Here is a 15938-nt window from a genome sequence, read left to right as displayed (position 1 = left end):
ATCCATGTGGTGGAGAAAACTGACTCTTGCAAGTTGTCCTCTGACTTCCACACATGTACATTGACACCCACACATGCATACACATATACACACAAAAAATTAAGATGCAATAAAAAATAAACTTGATGTGTTTGAGTTTCAGGTTGACAAGGGGTATAGACAGAAGTTTCTGTCCCACCCAGTCCCAAAGAAACACAAAGAGGCTTGTATTAATTATAAACTGTTTGGCCTATTAGCTTAGGCTTATTATTAACTAGCTCTTACAACTTAAATTAGCCAACAATTCTTATCTATGTTTAGTCATGTGACCTCGGTACCTTTTCTCAGTAAGGCATTCTCATCTTGTTTCCTTTGTGTCTGGCTGACACAACTGTGGCTACCTTTCCATTTCCCAGAATTCTAGTCTGTTTTCCCTGCCTATACTTCCTGCCTGCCTACTGGCCAATCAGTGTTTTATTAAACCCATATGAACGACAAATCTTTACAGTGTACAAGAGCATTATTCCACTGCAAAGGAGTAGAGTTTTGATCTATTTGTGACAGATTATCTAGATTAGGTTAGCCTCTGGGCATGCCTATGAGAGGTATTCTTTCCTGGGTTAATAGAGATAAGAAGATCAACCCTAGAAGGGGATACTGTTTCCTAAGCTTATGTACTGGACTACCTAAAAATGAGAATGCCAACTATACCATACAGATCCCAGAAATTGAACTCATGTCTGTAGGCTTGGCTTTTACACACTGGGCTATCTTGATGGTCCAAAAATAGATGAATTAAATAAAAGAGGAGGAAGGAGTAAGGAATAAGGAAGAGGCAGCAGACAGCCAGATGTGTTAGCTCACACCTATAACCCAGTACATATGAGGAGGACAGGAGAACTGCCTCAAGTTCTTTGTAGTCCACCCTTCGCTACAGAGTGAGACCCTGTCTGGGAAAAACAGAAAAAAAGGAAGGCAACAGACAGGCTCACATGATGGTACACATCTTGAATTCCCATCACTTGAAAGACTGAGGCAGGAGGATGGCAAGTTCAGGCCAGGTAGGCTAATAAGCAAAACCCTGCCTCAGAGAGGGAGAGAATGTATGCTTGCACAAACAGTTTTGGTAACTTTTTTGTTTGTTTTTTGAGACAGGGTTTCTCCGTGTAACAGCCCTACCTGTCCTGGAACTAGCTCTTGTAGACCAGGCTGGCCTTGAACTCACAGAGATCCACCTGTCTCTACTTCCCAAGTGCTGGGATTAAAGGCATGTGCCACCACCATCCGGTTCTTTTTTTTTTTTTTCAAAGTTTTTTGAGACAAAGTTTCTCTGTGTAGCCCTGGCTGTCCTAGAACTCATTCTGTAGACCAGGCTGGCCTCAAACTCATAGAGATCTACCTGCCTCTGTGTCCCAAGTGCTGGGATTAAAGGTATGCACCCATGATTGCTCAGCTTGGATAACATTTTTTTAAAAAATGAATAAAGCAAATGTTAACATTATTTGATAAAGTTTTCTGAATACATCCAAAATCTACAACATAAGTCAAATGGCAAGATATGGAAGGAATGCGTGTGTTTGTTAGGTTCCCAAATGTAAGAAAGTAGCAGATATTAATTCTAATAGACTATGAAAGGATGCACATGAGTTATAATACCTAGAGGAAATGAATTCAGCTTCTACTGCAGGGCCTTTGCCAAACTCCTGATACGGTAGCAAATGTAAAGATTATTTATTTTCAGTTCTGTACATATGGGTGTGTTCCTCTGTGTGGGATGTACATGGGAATGCAATGTGCCTGTGAAAGCCAGAATCATTGGTTTTCGCCCAGGGCTGGAGTTAGAGGCAGTTGTGGGTGCTGGTAACTGAACTCTCTACATAGAGCAGTGTGCACTCTTAGCCACTGAATCTTCAGCCACCAATGGTCATATGTTTAAATGTTTAAATGGCACCCTAAGCATTCAAATGACCCAAGAGAAGAACAGGAACAAACCAGAGAACAGAGAACAAAGAGTAAGTGGATAGACCCAAATCCAGCCCTATTAACTCAAATCCTGTTGGTCTAAATATTCCAGTTAAAATTTAGTAATTAACAGATACATTACAAAGATATATGATCAGTAACCCATACATATAAATACATAGATTAAAATTAAATAGGGGCTGGAGAGATGGCTTGGGTTTTAAAAGTATGTGCTGCCCTCTAGAGTTTAGTTCCCAGCTCCCACATCAGGTGATTCACCACCACCTGCAAGTCCAGCTCCAGAGGGATCTGCTGCCTTTGCTCTTGGCAGGTACCCATATTCACAAGCACGTACTCACACACATATAAGAAATTAAACATAAAATTTATATTTATAATTATTAAATTTATATATTAATAATTTGTAATTAAATTTATAATTTAAATTCTATTACAATTAAATATTGTAATTAAATATAATAAGCTGGGTGGTGGTGGCACACATATTTAATCCCAGCACTCAGGAGGCAGAGACAGGTGGATCTCTGTGAGTTTGAGGCCAGCCTGGTCTGCACAGAGAATTTCAGAACAGTCAAGGTTGTTACACAGAGAAATCTTGTCTTGAAAAACTGGAAAAAAAATTAAAGTCATAGAACATTTTAGGTCTCAAACTTCACATGAAGGTAGGGAAATCATCATGCATTTGTTGTTGTTGTTTTGTTTTTGATTTTTAGAGACAGAGTTTCTCCATGTAACAGCCCTAGCTGTCCTGGAACTTGCTGTGGTGGTGGTGCACGCCTTTAATCCCAGCACTCGAGAGGCAGGGGCAGGTGGATCTCCATGAGTTCGAGGCCAGCCTGGTCTACAAGAGCTAGTTCCAGGACAGGCTCCAAAAGCCACAGAGAAACACTGTCTCAAAAACCCAAAAAGAAAAACTTAACCAAAGAAGGAAATAAGATTTTAATGCACAAACCTGAAGAAAAATTCTTGAATTTCTAATGAGCATTAAATTGAGAGCTTTGGCCCAGTGCTTCCTTAGTATGCACAAGACACTGAATCTATGAGTTTTGAGAATAGCCTGGGCTATATAGCCAATTCCTGGCCAAATCCCATCTCAAACAACAAACAACAACAACAACAACAAAAAACCTCTAGATGAAAGAAGAAAATGTTTGCAAGCATAGGAGACAAAGGTTTCTTTTTGTTGCTGTTGTTTTGTTTTGTTTTATTTGTTTGTTTTTCTGAGACAGGATATCTCTGTGTAGCCCTGGCTGTCCTGGAACTCTCTCTGTAGACCAGGCTGGCCTCAAACTCATAGAGATCCACCTGTCTCTGTTTTCGGAGCACTGGAACGAAAGGAGTGTACCACTGCACGGCCCCTGCAGGCTTAAATAGGATTCTTTTTCTCTTTCTCTTCCTTCCTTCCTTCCTTCCTTCCTTCCTTCCTTCCTTCCTTCCTTCCTTCCTTCCCTCTCTCCCTCCCTCTCTCTCTCTTTCTTTTCTGAGGCAGAGTTTCTCTGTGTATTTCTGGCTGTCCTAGAATTCACTCTGTAGACCAGGCTGGCCTCGAACTCACAGAGGTCCACCTGCCTCCGCTGGGATTAAAGGTGTGTGTGATCAGTGCCCGGCTTGAAATAGGATTCTTAAAAGAGAAACACATATGCAGTATTGGACGTTGGCTTAGGAGTTAAGTGTTTGCTATGCAGACTTGAGGACCTGAGTTCAAATCCCCAGCACAGACATAAAAGTCATCCATGGAGATAGGTGTCCATTACTCTAGCACTGGAGAAGGGGAGGAGTCAACTGGATCCCAGGAGTTCATTGGCCAGTCTAAATAGGCTTAGTGAGAGACTCTGTCTCAGAAAATAAAGTGGAGAGCAATGGAGGAAGGCACCTGCCTTGGACCGTTAGTATCCATATGCACACACACAGGCACATGCATCTGTACTCATTCAACACATACACAAAGCAGAAACACAGTACAAAGGCCTCAGTACTCTCACCAGAGACTGCAGATCCTCACCTCTCCCTCAGCTCCTCAAAAACCAATCCCTCAGTCTTATCCCCAGCTTGTAGCAACCACCCAGTCTCCCTCCACTGTCCCCATCTCCAGTGGATCACACAGATCTTCCCCTCCTAAACCCCACCCCATTCACTGCTTTATCCCAGTCCAATCCCCCAGTCTACCCCCAGCTTTGTAGCAGAACACTTGCTGCAGCCCCTCCTCACTCCATGCCCCCGTGGCCAGGGAGCTAAGCAGACCCTGGAGGAACACCAGGAAAGACCCTGCTTTCCTCCCTCCTGTGCACCTCCTAGCACACCCTCATTTCTAAGTATCAGCTCCCAATACCTAGAAACATATTTAACTTAGAACCCCCAGCAGGATCCCAGAATTTCCTCCACAGCTACCATAATCCTAGAACCAGAGAGGGCAACAGAAACCAAGGAACAAAACAGAAACCAACAAAGATAAGACCAGATATCAACACCTAGAATTGCAGTCTTCCCAAGCCTAGAGACCATTGTAAAAACACAGTAACCGCAGGACAACGTGTTTCCATTGGAGCCCCGCAACCCTACCACAGCAGGCCCTGAGCACTGCGACAGAAAGACCAGAACACAGCCTCTGTGGGTGTGACACACGTCTCTAAGAGGACAGGAGTGTATCCTTTAACCTATGGAAACACAAGCAGTGGGAAGAAATGAATAAAACAGTTCAAGAAAGTTCCTGAAAGTGGAAATAGAATCAATAAAGAAACCTAAACTGTGGAAAATCTGGAATGAAAAATTTAGGAACTCAAACAGGAAATTCGGAGGCAAGCTTGACCAACAAATACAAGAGATGGAAGAGAGAATTTCACGCACTGAAGATAACGACAGAAGAAATGGATTCCTCAGTCAAAGAAAATGTTACATCTAAAAACATCCTGACACAAACCACCAGGAAATCTGGGACACTATCAAAAGATGAAATTTAAGAATAATAGGAATAGATTATATTATATTATATTATGAAAAGCACAGAAAATATTTTCAACAAAATCATAAAAGAAAATTTCCCTAACTATCAAGGTACTCAAAACATACAGAACACCAAATAGACTGGACCGGAAAATAAAGTCTCCCTGGCACATAATAATCAAAACACTAAACATATAGAATAAATAAAGAATATCAAAAGCTGCAAGGGAAAAAGACCAAGTAACATATAAAGGCAGGCTTATTAGAATAACACATGACTTTTCAGTTGAGACTCTAAAAGCCGGAAGGGCCTGGGCAGATGTTCTACAGACTCTAAGAGCAGAGATATCAGCCCAGACTACTATACCCAGCAACTTACAATCACAATAGATGGAGAAAATAACACATTCCATGATAAAACCAAATTTAAGCAATATTTATTTACAAATACAGCCCTATAGTAGGCACTAGAAGGAGAACTCCAACCCAAGAAAACACAAGGAATAAATAATCCCAAACAAGGAAATCAAAAGAAGGAACACACACAGCCCACAACAACAAAATAATGGAATCAACAAACACTACTCATTGATGTCTGTCAACATCAATGGTCTCAATTCCCCAATATAAAGACATAGACTAACAGATTGGATAAGAAAACAGGATCGATCTTTCTCCTACACCCAAGAAACACACCATAACATCAAGGACAGACATCACCTCAGGATAAAATGATAGAAAAAGGATATTCTATGTAAATGGACCTAAGAAGCAAGCTGGGGTAGCCATTTTAATACCTAACAAATAGACTTCAAACCAAAACTAATCAGAAGAGACAGGGAAGGACACCATATTCATCAAAGGAAAAATCCAAAGGACATTGCAGTTCTTAACATCTATGCACCATCTGCAAGAGCACTCAAAAAAGAGAAACCGTCCTATAGCTTAAATCACATAGAGCCTCACCCCTTGACAGGAGACTTCAGTGCCTTCTCCCACCAACAGACAGGCCACCCAGTCACAAACTAAACAGAGGAATGTCGGCGCTGAATAGCATTATAAATGAATGTATCTAACAGATATTTATTTACAGAGCATTTTTGCCCAGATATAAAAGAATATACCTTCTCAGTACCTCATGTAACTTTCTCCAAAACTGACTATGTACTCGAGCACAAAGTAAATCTCCACAGATACAAGACAACTGAAATAACACTGAGCGTCCCTTTTGACCACCACTGATCAAAGCTGGAAATCAACAGAAACAACAAAGCTTACAAGAAAGCTCACAAACTCATGGAAACTGAACAACTCACTACTGAGTGAAAAACTGGTCAAGACAGAAGTTGAAAAAGAAATTAAAGACTTTCTAGAATACAATGAAAATAAATATACAATATACCCAAAGTTGTGGTACACAATGAAGGCAATTCTAGCAGGTAGTGTAATAGCACTAACTGCCTAGATTAAAAAAAAATAATGTAGAGATTTATTTATGTAGATCTTATGTAGATCTACTAGTAACTCAATAGCAAGCCTGAAAGCTCTAGAACAAAAAGAAGAAACCACATCCTAAAGGAGAAGGTCATAAGAAATAATCGAACTTGGGGTTGAAATTAATAAAATAAAAACAAAACAATGCAAAGAATCAATGAAACAAAGAATTGTGGGTTTTTCGAGAAAATAGTAAGACTGGCAAATCTCTATCCAAATTAACAAAATTAAAAATGAAAAAGGGGACAAAACAACAGACACTGAGGAAATCTAGAGAATCATATGGACAAACTTTAAAAGCCTATACTCCACTAAGTTGGAAAATCTAAAAGAAATGGATAATTTTCTCAATATATACCACTTACCAAAGTTAAATCAAGATCAGATAAGCAATTTAAACAGATTTATGGCCCCTAATGAAACAGAAGCGGTAATTGGAAGACTCCCAACCAAAAGAAGTTCAGGGCCTGGTGGTTTTAGTGCAGAATTCTACCAGATTTTCGAAGAGGAGTTAATACTCCTCAAATTATTCCAAAAACAGAAACAGAAGGAACATTGCCCAGCTCATTTTACAAGGCCACAGTTATCCTGACAACCAAGCTACGTAAAGACCCAACAAAGAAAGAGAATTACAGACTAATTCCCCTTACGAACATGATGCAAACATATTCCATAAAATACTTGCCAACAGAACTGAAGAATGCATCAAAAAGATCATTCGGCATGATTAAGTAGGCGTCATTCCAGAGATGCAGGGATGATTCAACATAGATAAACTAACAAGTATAATCTACCCTATAAACAAACTAAAAGGCAAAACCCAAAAGATCATCTCAATAAATGCAGAAAAGACCTTTCACAAAGTACAACACCCTTCGTGACAAAAGTCCTGGAGAGATCAGAGAGACAAGATACACACAGCAGAGGCAGTTTACAGCAACCCAAGAACCAACTTAAATGACAGAAACTCAATGTAGTTTCACTAAAATCGGGAACAACACAAGTTGTCTACTCTCTCTACACTTATTCAATGTGGTACTTGAAGTAAGACAACTGCAAGAGATGAAGAGGATGCAGCTTGGAAAGAAAGAAGTCAAAGTATTTTTATTTGCAGATTATATGAACCTAAAAATCCCACGGGGAGGCTCCTACAGCTGATAAACACTTTCAGCACAATAGCAAGATAGAAAATTAAATCACAAAAATCAGTAGTCCTCCTATATACAAATGACAAATGGACTGAGAAAGAAACCTGGGAAGCAACACCTTTTACAATAGCCTCAAATAATATGAAATATCTTGGGGTAGCTCTAACCAAGCAAGTGAAAGATTTGCATGATAAAAACTTTAAGACACTGAACAAGTTATCAGATGATGGAAAGATCTCCCATGCTCATGGATCAGCAGGATTAACCAAGTAAAAATGGCCACCCTACCAAAAGGAATCTACGGATTCAAAATTCCAACACAGACCTTGAAAGGACAATTTTCAGCTTCATATGGAAACATTCTCTCTCTCTCTCCTCTCTCTCTCTCTCTCTCTCTTTCTCTCTCTCTCTCTCTCTCTCTCTCACACACACACACACACACACACACACTAGGATAGTAAAACAATCCTGAACAGTAAAAGAACTGCTGGAGGTACCACCACCCCCAATTTCAAGTCTATAGTAATAAAAACAGTATGATAACAAAACAGTCATGTTGATTAATGGAATCTAATTGAAGACCCAAACATAAATTCACACACATATGAACACCTGATTTTTTATGAAGAAGTCAAAATACACACTGGAAAAAAGACAGCATCTTCAACAAATAGCGCTTGTCAAACTAGACGGCTGCATGTGGAAGAATGCAAATAGATTTCATATTTATTACCGTGTACAAAACTCAACTCCAAATGGATCAAAGACCTCAACATAAAACCAGATACACTGACCCTGACAAAAGAGAAAGTGGGGAAGAGCCTTGAAGCCTTTGGCACAGGAGACAACTTCCTGAAAAGAACATCAATAGCTCAGGCACTAAGAACAACAATTAATAAATGGGGCCTCATGAAACTGAGACGCTTTGGCACAGCAAAGGACACTGTCACTTTGAACAGCACAGGTTGCTGCCATTTGGACAAAGCAACAGCTTAAAGATTTTTACAAACAACCCATCTGATAGAGGGCTAATAACCAATATATATATATATATATATATATATATATATATATAAAGAACTCAAGAAACTAGATATCAAAAAACTCCAGATAATCCAATTAAAAATGGAGTACAGATCTAAGCAGAGAATTCTCAAAAGAGGAACTCAAAAAGCTGAGAAGCATTTTAAGAAATATTCAACATCCTTAGCCATCAGGGAAAAACAAATCAAAAATAACTCTGAGATTCCATCTTACACCTGTCAGAATGGCCAAGATCAGAAAAAGAACTGACAGGTCACACTGGCCAGGATGTGGAATAAGAGGAACACTCATTCACTGTTGGTGGGAATGCAAACTTGTACAGCCACTATGGAAATCAGCATGGCAGTACCTCAGGAAGATGGGAATCAATCTACCTCAAGATTCAGCTATTCCACTCCTGGGCATATACCCAAAGATGCTTCATCCTACCCCAGAGACACTTGCTCAACCATGTTCACTGCTGCTCTAATTATAATAGCCAGAAACTGGACTGGAAAGAACCTAGATTTCCCTCAACATAAGAATGGATAAAGAATCGTACATTTGTAAAATGGAGTACTACTCAGCCATTAAAAAAAAAATCTGAAAATCATGAAATTCACAGGTAAATGAATGGAAAATCATCCTGAGTGAGATATCCTTGATCCAGAAAGAGAAATATGGTATGTATTCATTTATATATATGTGGACATTTGCCATTAAGTCAATGATGAAGCAATCTACAAAGTGTAGAATCACAGAGGCTAGGTATTGAGTACACACTAGAGGGGACAGACAGATTTCATTAGGAAAGTGAATTAAAATAGCTATGGATGGATGGGGGCGAGGAGATGGAATGGGAGGTTCAAGTGGGGAGGGGAGGAAGGAGGTGGCCCAAGGAGGGAACACAGGGAGAGACAGCTAATATGAAGTTATTTGTGCGGGACAGTGTGGAAATCCAATACAGTAGAAGTTTTTTAAAATATATATAAATATGAAGGTGATCTAACTGCAATTGTCAAATAACAGGGAGACAAGAGTCCCAACTGGCCGTCTATCACCAGTGAAGCTTCCAGTAACATGGCTGAGTTACTTACAACTGAGTTGCTGGCCAAAGGGATCCCATGGGAACCCACCCAAAAAAACCCCAGGCGGTTGCCAAGACTCTAAGTTACTCTCCACCAACTGAAAGGAAGGCCCCACTGCTGAAGACACCTCCTCCACAATTTACTGAACATGGGGAAACAGAGCTGGTGCCTACACAGAGCCTTCACTTCGCCGTCCTGGTGGCTCTGGTACAGGAAGTTCTCTGCAGACTACCAAAAGGAGAAACATAAACACCAGCCCAGCCACAAACCCTCTGACTGGGAATGGGTCCTGCCTGTAAGACATGTTAGGACTGCAAGGTGGCACAGAGCTTGTGGGAGGCACTGACCGCATCTGATTTAAGGCCTACTCCACAAGATGGAATCCATGCCTGACACCGCGAGGGGATTAAGAACCCGAGACTGGACAGCCCAGGAACCTAGGGTAAAACCAGCACCCACGTGGTGGCTCAGAACCATCTACAATGGCATCTGGTGCCCTCTTCTGATATGCAGGCCAAACACTGTACACATACTAATAAATAAATCTTTTTCTAAAAAAGACATCTTGATTTTTTTTTTAAACTGGGCCTAGGACGTAATACAGTGGTGGAACCCTTACCTGGTACGCTCAGGCCTGGGCTTGCTCTCTAGTACCCAAAGTGGGAGACATACCAAAGGGGGGGCTATCAGTGAAGAACGTAAATGCATTCTTTACAGAAAAAGATGAAGTGGTCATAAGCATGCTGAGTAAGATGCTCACTGTCACTTACAATAAAAAACCATGGGAGCATCCCTATGCACCTGTTAGCAAAGATTAATATATACATTTTACACATACACACACACACACACACACACACACACACATGTACACACACATACATACGCACTACTTTGGAAGCCGAGCCGTGTTCTTTTTGTTGTTTTTTTCTACTTTCTTATATTGTTTTGGGAGGGGAAGAGAAAGAACACAAAGTTGGAGGGGTATGGAAGTGGGAAGGATCTGGTAGTTGAGGAGGGGAAAATATGATCAAAATATATGGTATGAAAATCATTTTTCAATAAAAAAAATTAAACACAGTGTTGTCATATGACCCAATCAACATGGGATAGTAATGCTACTTTAGGTATTTACCAAGTGAAATGAAAAAAAAGAACAAAAACAAAACACTTGTCTACACAAGATTGATACATGAATCTTATACAACTTTACGTAATTCCCCAAATGAAAAACAACCCAAAAAACCAAATTTCCGTAAAGAAAGATAGCAATACAAATTGTAATGTACCTGTAGTGGAATTCTACTTGACAATGAGTAACTATTTACAATGCAACACTGTAGTTCTGGCAAAGATACCCTGTTTTAAAGATGCAGGGAATGAGATGTGCAAAATTGGAGAACATGCAAACCACTGTACAGTTACAGTTATTCACCTTCCTAATGCTGTGGCCCTTTAATAGCACGCCTCATGTTGGGTGACCGCCAGTCATAAAATTGTTTTCATTGCTACTTCATAACTGTTATTTTGCTACTGTTATGAATTGCAATGTAAAGTCTGATATGTAGGATAACTGATATGTGATCCCCAAAAGGGTCACGAACCCCACAGACTGAGAGCCACTGGCCTAGGGACAGGAGTGAAGGGAGGAATGGACTGCAAAAGGCACAAGAAACTTTTGGGAGGGGCTGGAAAGAGGGCTCCACAGTTAAAAGCATTTGTTGCTCTTCTGGAGGACCCAAGTTCAGTTCCCAGCACACACACTGGGAGGTTCACAACTGCCTGTAACTCTAGCTCCAGGACAGCCAACTCCTCCAGCCTCTGTGGACACAGCACTCACATGCAAAACACCTACAGAGATACAAAAGCATACACATAATTTAAAGTAATAAAAATAATCTTTAAAAAAAAAGGCACCTGCCTTTAATCCCAGCACTTAGGAGACAGAGGCAGGCGGATCTCTGCGAGTTCGAGTCCAGGTCACCTAGGACTACACAGAGAAACCCTGTCTCAAAAAGAGAAAAAAGTAAAAACAAAACAAAACAAAATTTCTGGAGGGACTGGGGAGATGTCTTAGCAGTTAAGAGCCCTGGCTGCTCTTGCAGAGGACACAGGTTCAATTCCTGCACCCATGTGGCAACTCACAACTGTCTGTAACTCTAGTTTCAGGGATCTGATGCCCTCTGACAGGCACCAGGCACACACGTAGTACAGACGTACAATCAAGCAAAACACTCGTACACATAAAATTAAAATTTAAATTTAAAAAGCTGGGGGATAGAAATGTCTGTCACTGTGATTGCAGTTTCACAGATTCATTCTTATTATCAAAATGAAACATAGTGTAAACGTGAAGCAAATGCATCTACAGCCTCGGCCGCCGCACTGTGCTCTGCACCGGGGACGCAGGCCAGTTGCCAGGCCTCGCCGGCAACGCCCCCTGCTCCGAGACAGACTACGCGCGGCCCTCGGGAACGCTGGGGGGCCCCCCCGCAGATCCGCGGGCCGCGGCCACTCCGCCTCTGCCCTCTCTGCCCGCAGCTCGGCCAGCGCTGCCCGGCTCGGCGGGCCCGCGTCGGGATGGGGTAGGGCCAGAGCCTGTCTGGCGATGGCGGCCCCCTGGGCACGGAACAGCCCCCCGAGGCCTGACCGACCACGAGGACCCGGCAGGTGGGTGTGGGCTGATCCGAACTGCGCGAGCGGGGGCTGGGGTGGGCACCAGGGCTATGTGGAGGCGGGAAAGGCGCGGAGAAAATGGGCTGTGGGCCTTGGGAAGCCTGGGAGAGCTGCTGCATCCCGCTTGCGTTCTGGACAGCTCCTGATCCCCTCAACTCCTGCCTCTTCCAGGATCCCCGCCTGGATGTTAAGCGGATGCCTCCGGGCCCCTCGGCGAACTCGGTGGAAACCATGGCTTCTTTGATGCCTCTTTCCCCATATCTGAGTCCCACGGTCCTCCTGCTGGTCAGCTGTGACCTGGGCTTTGTGCGAGCAGGTGAGTGAAGAGGACGCCCGCAGTGGGGGTCCGTCAGAGCTAGTGTGGAAGTGAAACCTCTTAACTTGTCAACACCCTGGCAGACCGACCTCCCTCTCCTGTGAATGTGAGGGTCACTCACCTCAGAGCCAACTCGGCCACTGTGTCCTGGGACATCCCAGAAGGCAACATCGTCATTGGCTACTGCATTTCCCAGCAAGTACGAATCACCCTGTTTCCCCAACCTGTGCCCTTGGGTCTCTGAACACTCCTCCACATTACTCCTTTGGAGTACTTGGATGTTACAGAATCCCGAGTTAAACCTGATGGTCAGGGACCGTGGCTAGGTTGTTCTCCTTTCTCTACATCTTCTTGCAGCAGCGACAGAATGGCCCTGGGCAGCGTGTAATCAGGGAGGTGAACACCACCACTAAGGCCTGTGCTCTTTGGGGCCTGGCTGAAGACAGTGACTACACCGTGCAGGTCAGGAGCATGGGCCTCCGGGGAGAGAGTCCTCCTGGGCCCCGTGTGCACTTCCGTACTCTCAAGGGTTCTGACAGGCTGCCCTCCAACAGCTCCAGCCCAGGTGAGAGCCTGTGTCAGAAGAGTCTCCGGCTTTTGAACCAAGTTTTAACCTCTCATTGACTTGCTTAACGCTAACAACGTTCTAGCTCAGATGAATAGAAAGATGATATGATTTGTTCTACTGCCAGGGAAGGAAAGCAAAACAGGTGGGCAGGGGACCAGCTACAGAGACACTGCTAATGAATCCTTTGGAGGGGTGGGGGGAGAGCTTCCTGCTTTCTTTCACCCAAGCTCACATCACACCTGCCACAGCCTGCATGAGCAATTTCTATGATCACCCATTGGTCTCTAAACCACGGGCTTCTTCCTGAGAAGGGCAATGATGGGCCCTGCTGACTCTAACCCCCAGCATCTCCCTTCTGTATATAACAGAGCTGTCCAGTGGGTCCTCTGTAACCCCGAGGATGGCTCTCTCCTTAGGAGACAATTACAGTGGAGGGTCTGGATGGAGAGCAGCCATTGCAGACTGGGGAAGTGGTCATCATCGTGGTGGTGTTGCTCATGTGGGCTGGTGAGTACCGGACGGGGAGCCGGGGACTTGGGTCCATGATAGTGGGAAGTGGTGAAGGTTATGGGCCCCAGGGATTCCAGGATTTTCTAGAAGTCGTGTGGCTATTACAGCCTCAAGGCTGCGAATGGAGAGGTCAAGATCAAGGCTCAGATGGTATTGTTGTGTTTCAGCTGTGATTGGGCTAGTCTGCCGTCAGTATGACATCATCAAGGACAACGACTCCAACAACAACCCCAAGGAGAAGGGGAAGGGTCCTGAACAGAGTCCTCAGGGAAGGCCAGTGGGGACAAGACAGGCGACCAGTGGGGGACCAGTGACGTGTGAGAAGGGTGATCTGGGTGCCCAGGAGTATTCAGTGAAAGGCAGCGAAGGGAGGTGAGGCGGGAATGGAATGTCTGAGATGAAGGAGTCCAGAAGGCAGGAGCAGCACCTTTACCTGTCTGAAATTTGAGATTTGGGTAATTTTCTCTCATAGAAAAAGTCTCCTTCTATCAACACCATCGACGTCTGAGTGAACTGAGTGAATGAAATGCACTGATAATGGGGGGTGGGGTCGGGGAAAGCCTAAGGTGGTGATCTCTTGAGACTCCCACAAGGCTGTGCACTCCCAGAATCCCAGGCTGGTACCCATCCTCTTTCCACTGTGAGCAGGGCCAGAAGGTAGGTCTATTAGAAGCTGTACCCCTGGACCTGGGAGTGGATATCTAATGGAACATCTCCTATCCCCCAGGTCCAGCGGAGTCATTAATTCGACCCTATCCCACTAGGTCCCAAATAGGGGCCCCATCTCACCTGCATCAGGACTATTGGCATCCACTAGCTGCCGCCACAGCTTGCCTCTGGGCCTCAGAGAGGGCTGTTTCTGTCTGTAGTGCCCTCTTCCACAGAGGAAGAGGAACCATCTGGGCCTGGAGGCAGATGCCACACTGCACTACTCCAATGTCTTCCACGGAGCCTCAGGTGCTCCCCCCTCACCTGGCAGCCCCTCCAGCTGCTGGTGATCTCAGCCCTGGGACATTTTTTTCCAATAAAGGTTCTTGAACAAACCGGAACTGACTGTATGGTATGCTGAAGACATCTCTACACCTTTTCAGCTCTCCAAGGGCCCCTCATGCCACCACCAACTTAAAGGAACAGACCCGTTATAGGATGTTTGTGTCAGTGTTTTCGTCTAAGACGGGTGGGGAAAAGACAAGGAAAGGGTACAGAGAGCTAAAAGCCGCCTCTCTTTGGCTTTGTTGAATTGCGGGGGGTGGGGGGATGCAATGAGAAGACACAGAAGTTTCTGCACCAATGGAAACCAGGCCATGTCACCATAAAAGGGCCAGTAGATTTTCTTTCTTTTATCTTTGTCCAGGACCTTGTGCATAGCAGGCAAATGCTCTACCACTGAGTTACATAACCGACCCCCTCCCCATTCTTTCAACTCCACCATTCCCTCTGGGAAAATGGTCAGAAGGACTGAGCAGGGTCATGGAGCGCAGCTATCACGGAGGTGTCCCTTGGTGCCGTGTATCCTCACCCTGTGCACACCAGTGCCTCCTCTCCGTTTTCTCTTTCATCGATGTCTCTGTTCGTTTAACATTAATAATAATTGTAATCCATAAAGGCATTTATATTTATACTCTGTGACATATCCAGAGCATTCTAGAAATAAAACAAAGGGGTTTGGATGCCCCTATAGAAAAATTATAATCTGGGTTCTGGGACCTATTTGTGTTATCTGTGAAAAATGGAAACTGCCCTCTACACGTTCTTAATTTTTCAAGAGGGAGGTAGTGTTGGGGAGGAAAATATTCGTTGCCGTTGGCAACCGCTGTGCATGCAAGGTTTTGGGACCCAGTCCCGGTCTGGAGATCATATGCTATGCTTTTGGGGGGTATAGGTCTTGCCAACCTGGGACCATTTACAGAGAAAGGGCCTTTTCTGCCTTTCAGTCGGTCTCTCCGATACGGTGCAGGACACTAGAACAAAGATTCTTGAGAGCATTCCAATCAAACAAAATAAAGACAATAGTATCTTTTCTTAGTCAATCCCCAACCCCAGGTATCACACAACTCTAAGCTAGGAGGGCAGCCCAGCTCTGTCCATTACACTGATCCATAACGACATCTGGATTTCGGCAAGCAGCCTTGAACTCACCGTTTTTACCCACTGACCAAACGGTGCCTTGCCTTTCCTTAGCCAGTGCTTCCAATGCATCCCTCAGACCCCGA

At 43.8% G+C, this 15938-nt stretch overlaps 1 protein-coding gene across 2 annotated transcripts; it reads left to right on the top strand.

Annotated features, from left to right (window-relative positions):
* The first annotated feature begins 12028 nt into the window (after positions 1 to 12028).
* Positions 12029 to 14017, top strand: LOC148117858 (fibronectin type III domain-containing protein 4-like). Of its 2 annotated transcripts, none has more exons than XM_087901691.1 (6): positions 12029 to 12325; positions 12503 to 12647; positions 12731 to 12846; positions 13008 to 13212; positions 13632 to 13722; positions 13893 to 14017. In XM_087901691.1, exons 2-6 carry the CDS (start codon positions 12527 to 12529, stop codon positions 13921 to 13923), a joined length of 564 nt encoding a protein of 187 aa, XP_087757817.1. In that variant the 5' UTR covers positions 12029 to 12325; positions 12503 to 12526; the 3' UTR covers positions 13924 to 14017. The 2 variants fall into 2 exon arrangements, with proteins under 2 accessions (XP_087757817.1, XP_087757816.1); XM_087901690.1 differs by having other exon boundaries at positions 12035 to 12325; positions 13005 to 13212.
* The last annotated feature ends 1921 nt before the right edge of the window (positions 14018 to 15938 follow it).

This window comes from Myodes glareolus, chromosome 25 (genome assembly GCF_982192425.1).
Source record: "Myodes glareolus chromosome 25, mMyoGla1.1, whole genome shotgun sequence".
Taxonomy (NCBI): Eukaryota; Metazoa; Chordata; class Mammalia; order Rodentia; family Cricetidae; genus Myodes; species Myodes glareolus.
This window is presented reverse-complemented; position numbering and strand designations above follow the sequence as displayed.

Bases quoted from the DNA above. Each gene is read 5' to 3' on its own strand.
- LOC148117858 (XM_087901690.1), top strand. From the start codon at position 12,527: ATGCCTCCGGGCCCCTCGGCGAACTCGGTGGAAACCATGGCTTCTTTG. The intron at 12,648-12,730 runs GTGAGTGAAGAG...ACACCCTGGCAG, and splicing joins CCTGGGCTTTGTGCGAGCAG to ACCGACCTCCCTCTCCTGTG. The intron at 13,213-13,631 runs GTGAGAGCCTGT...CTCTCTCCTTAG, and splicing joins CTCCAACAGCTCCAGCCCAG to GAGACAATTACAGTGGAGGG.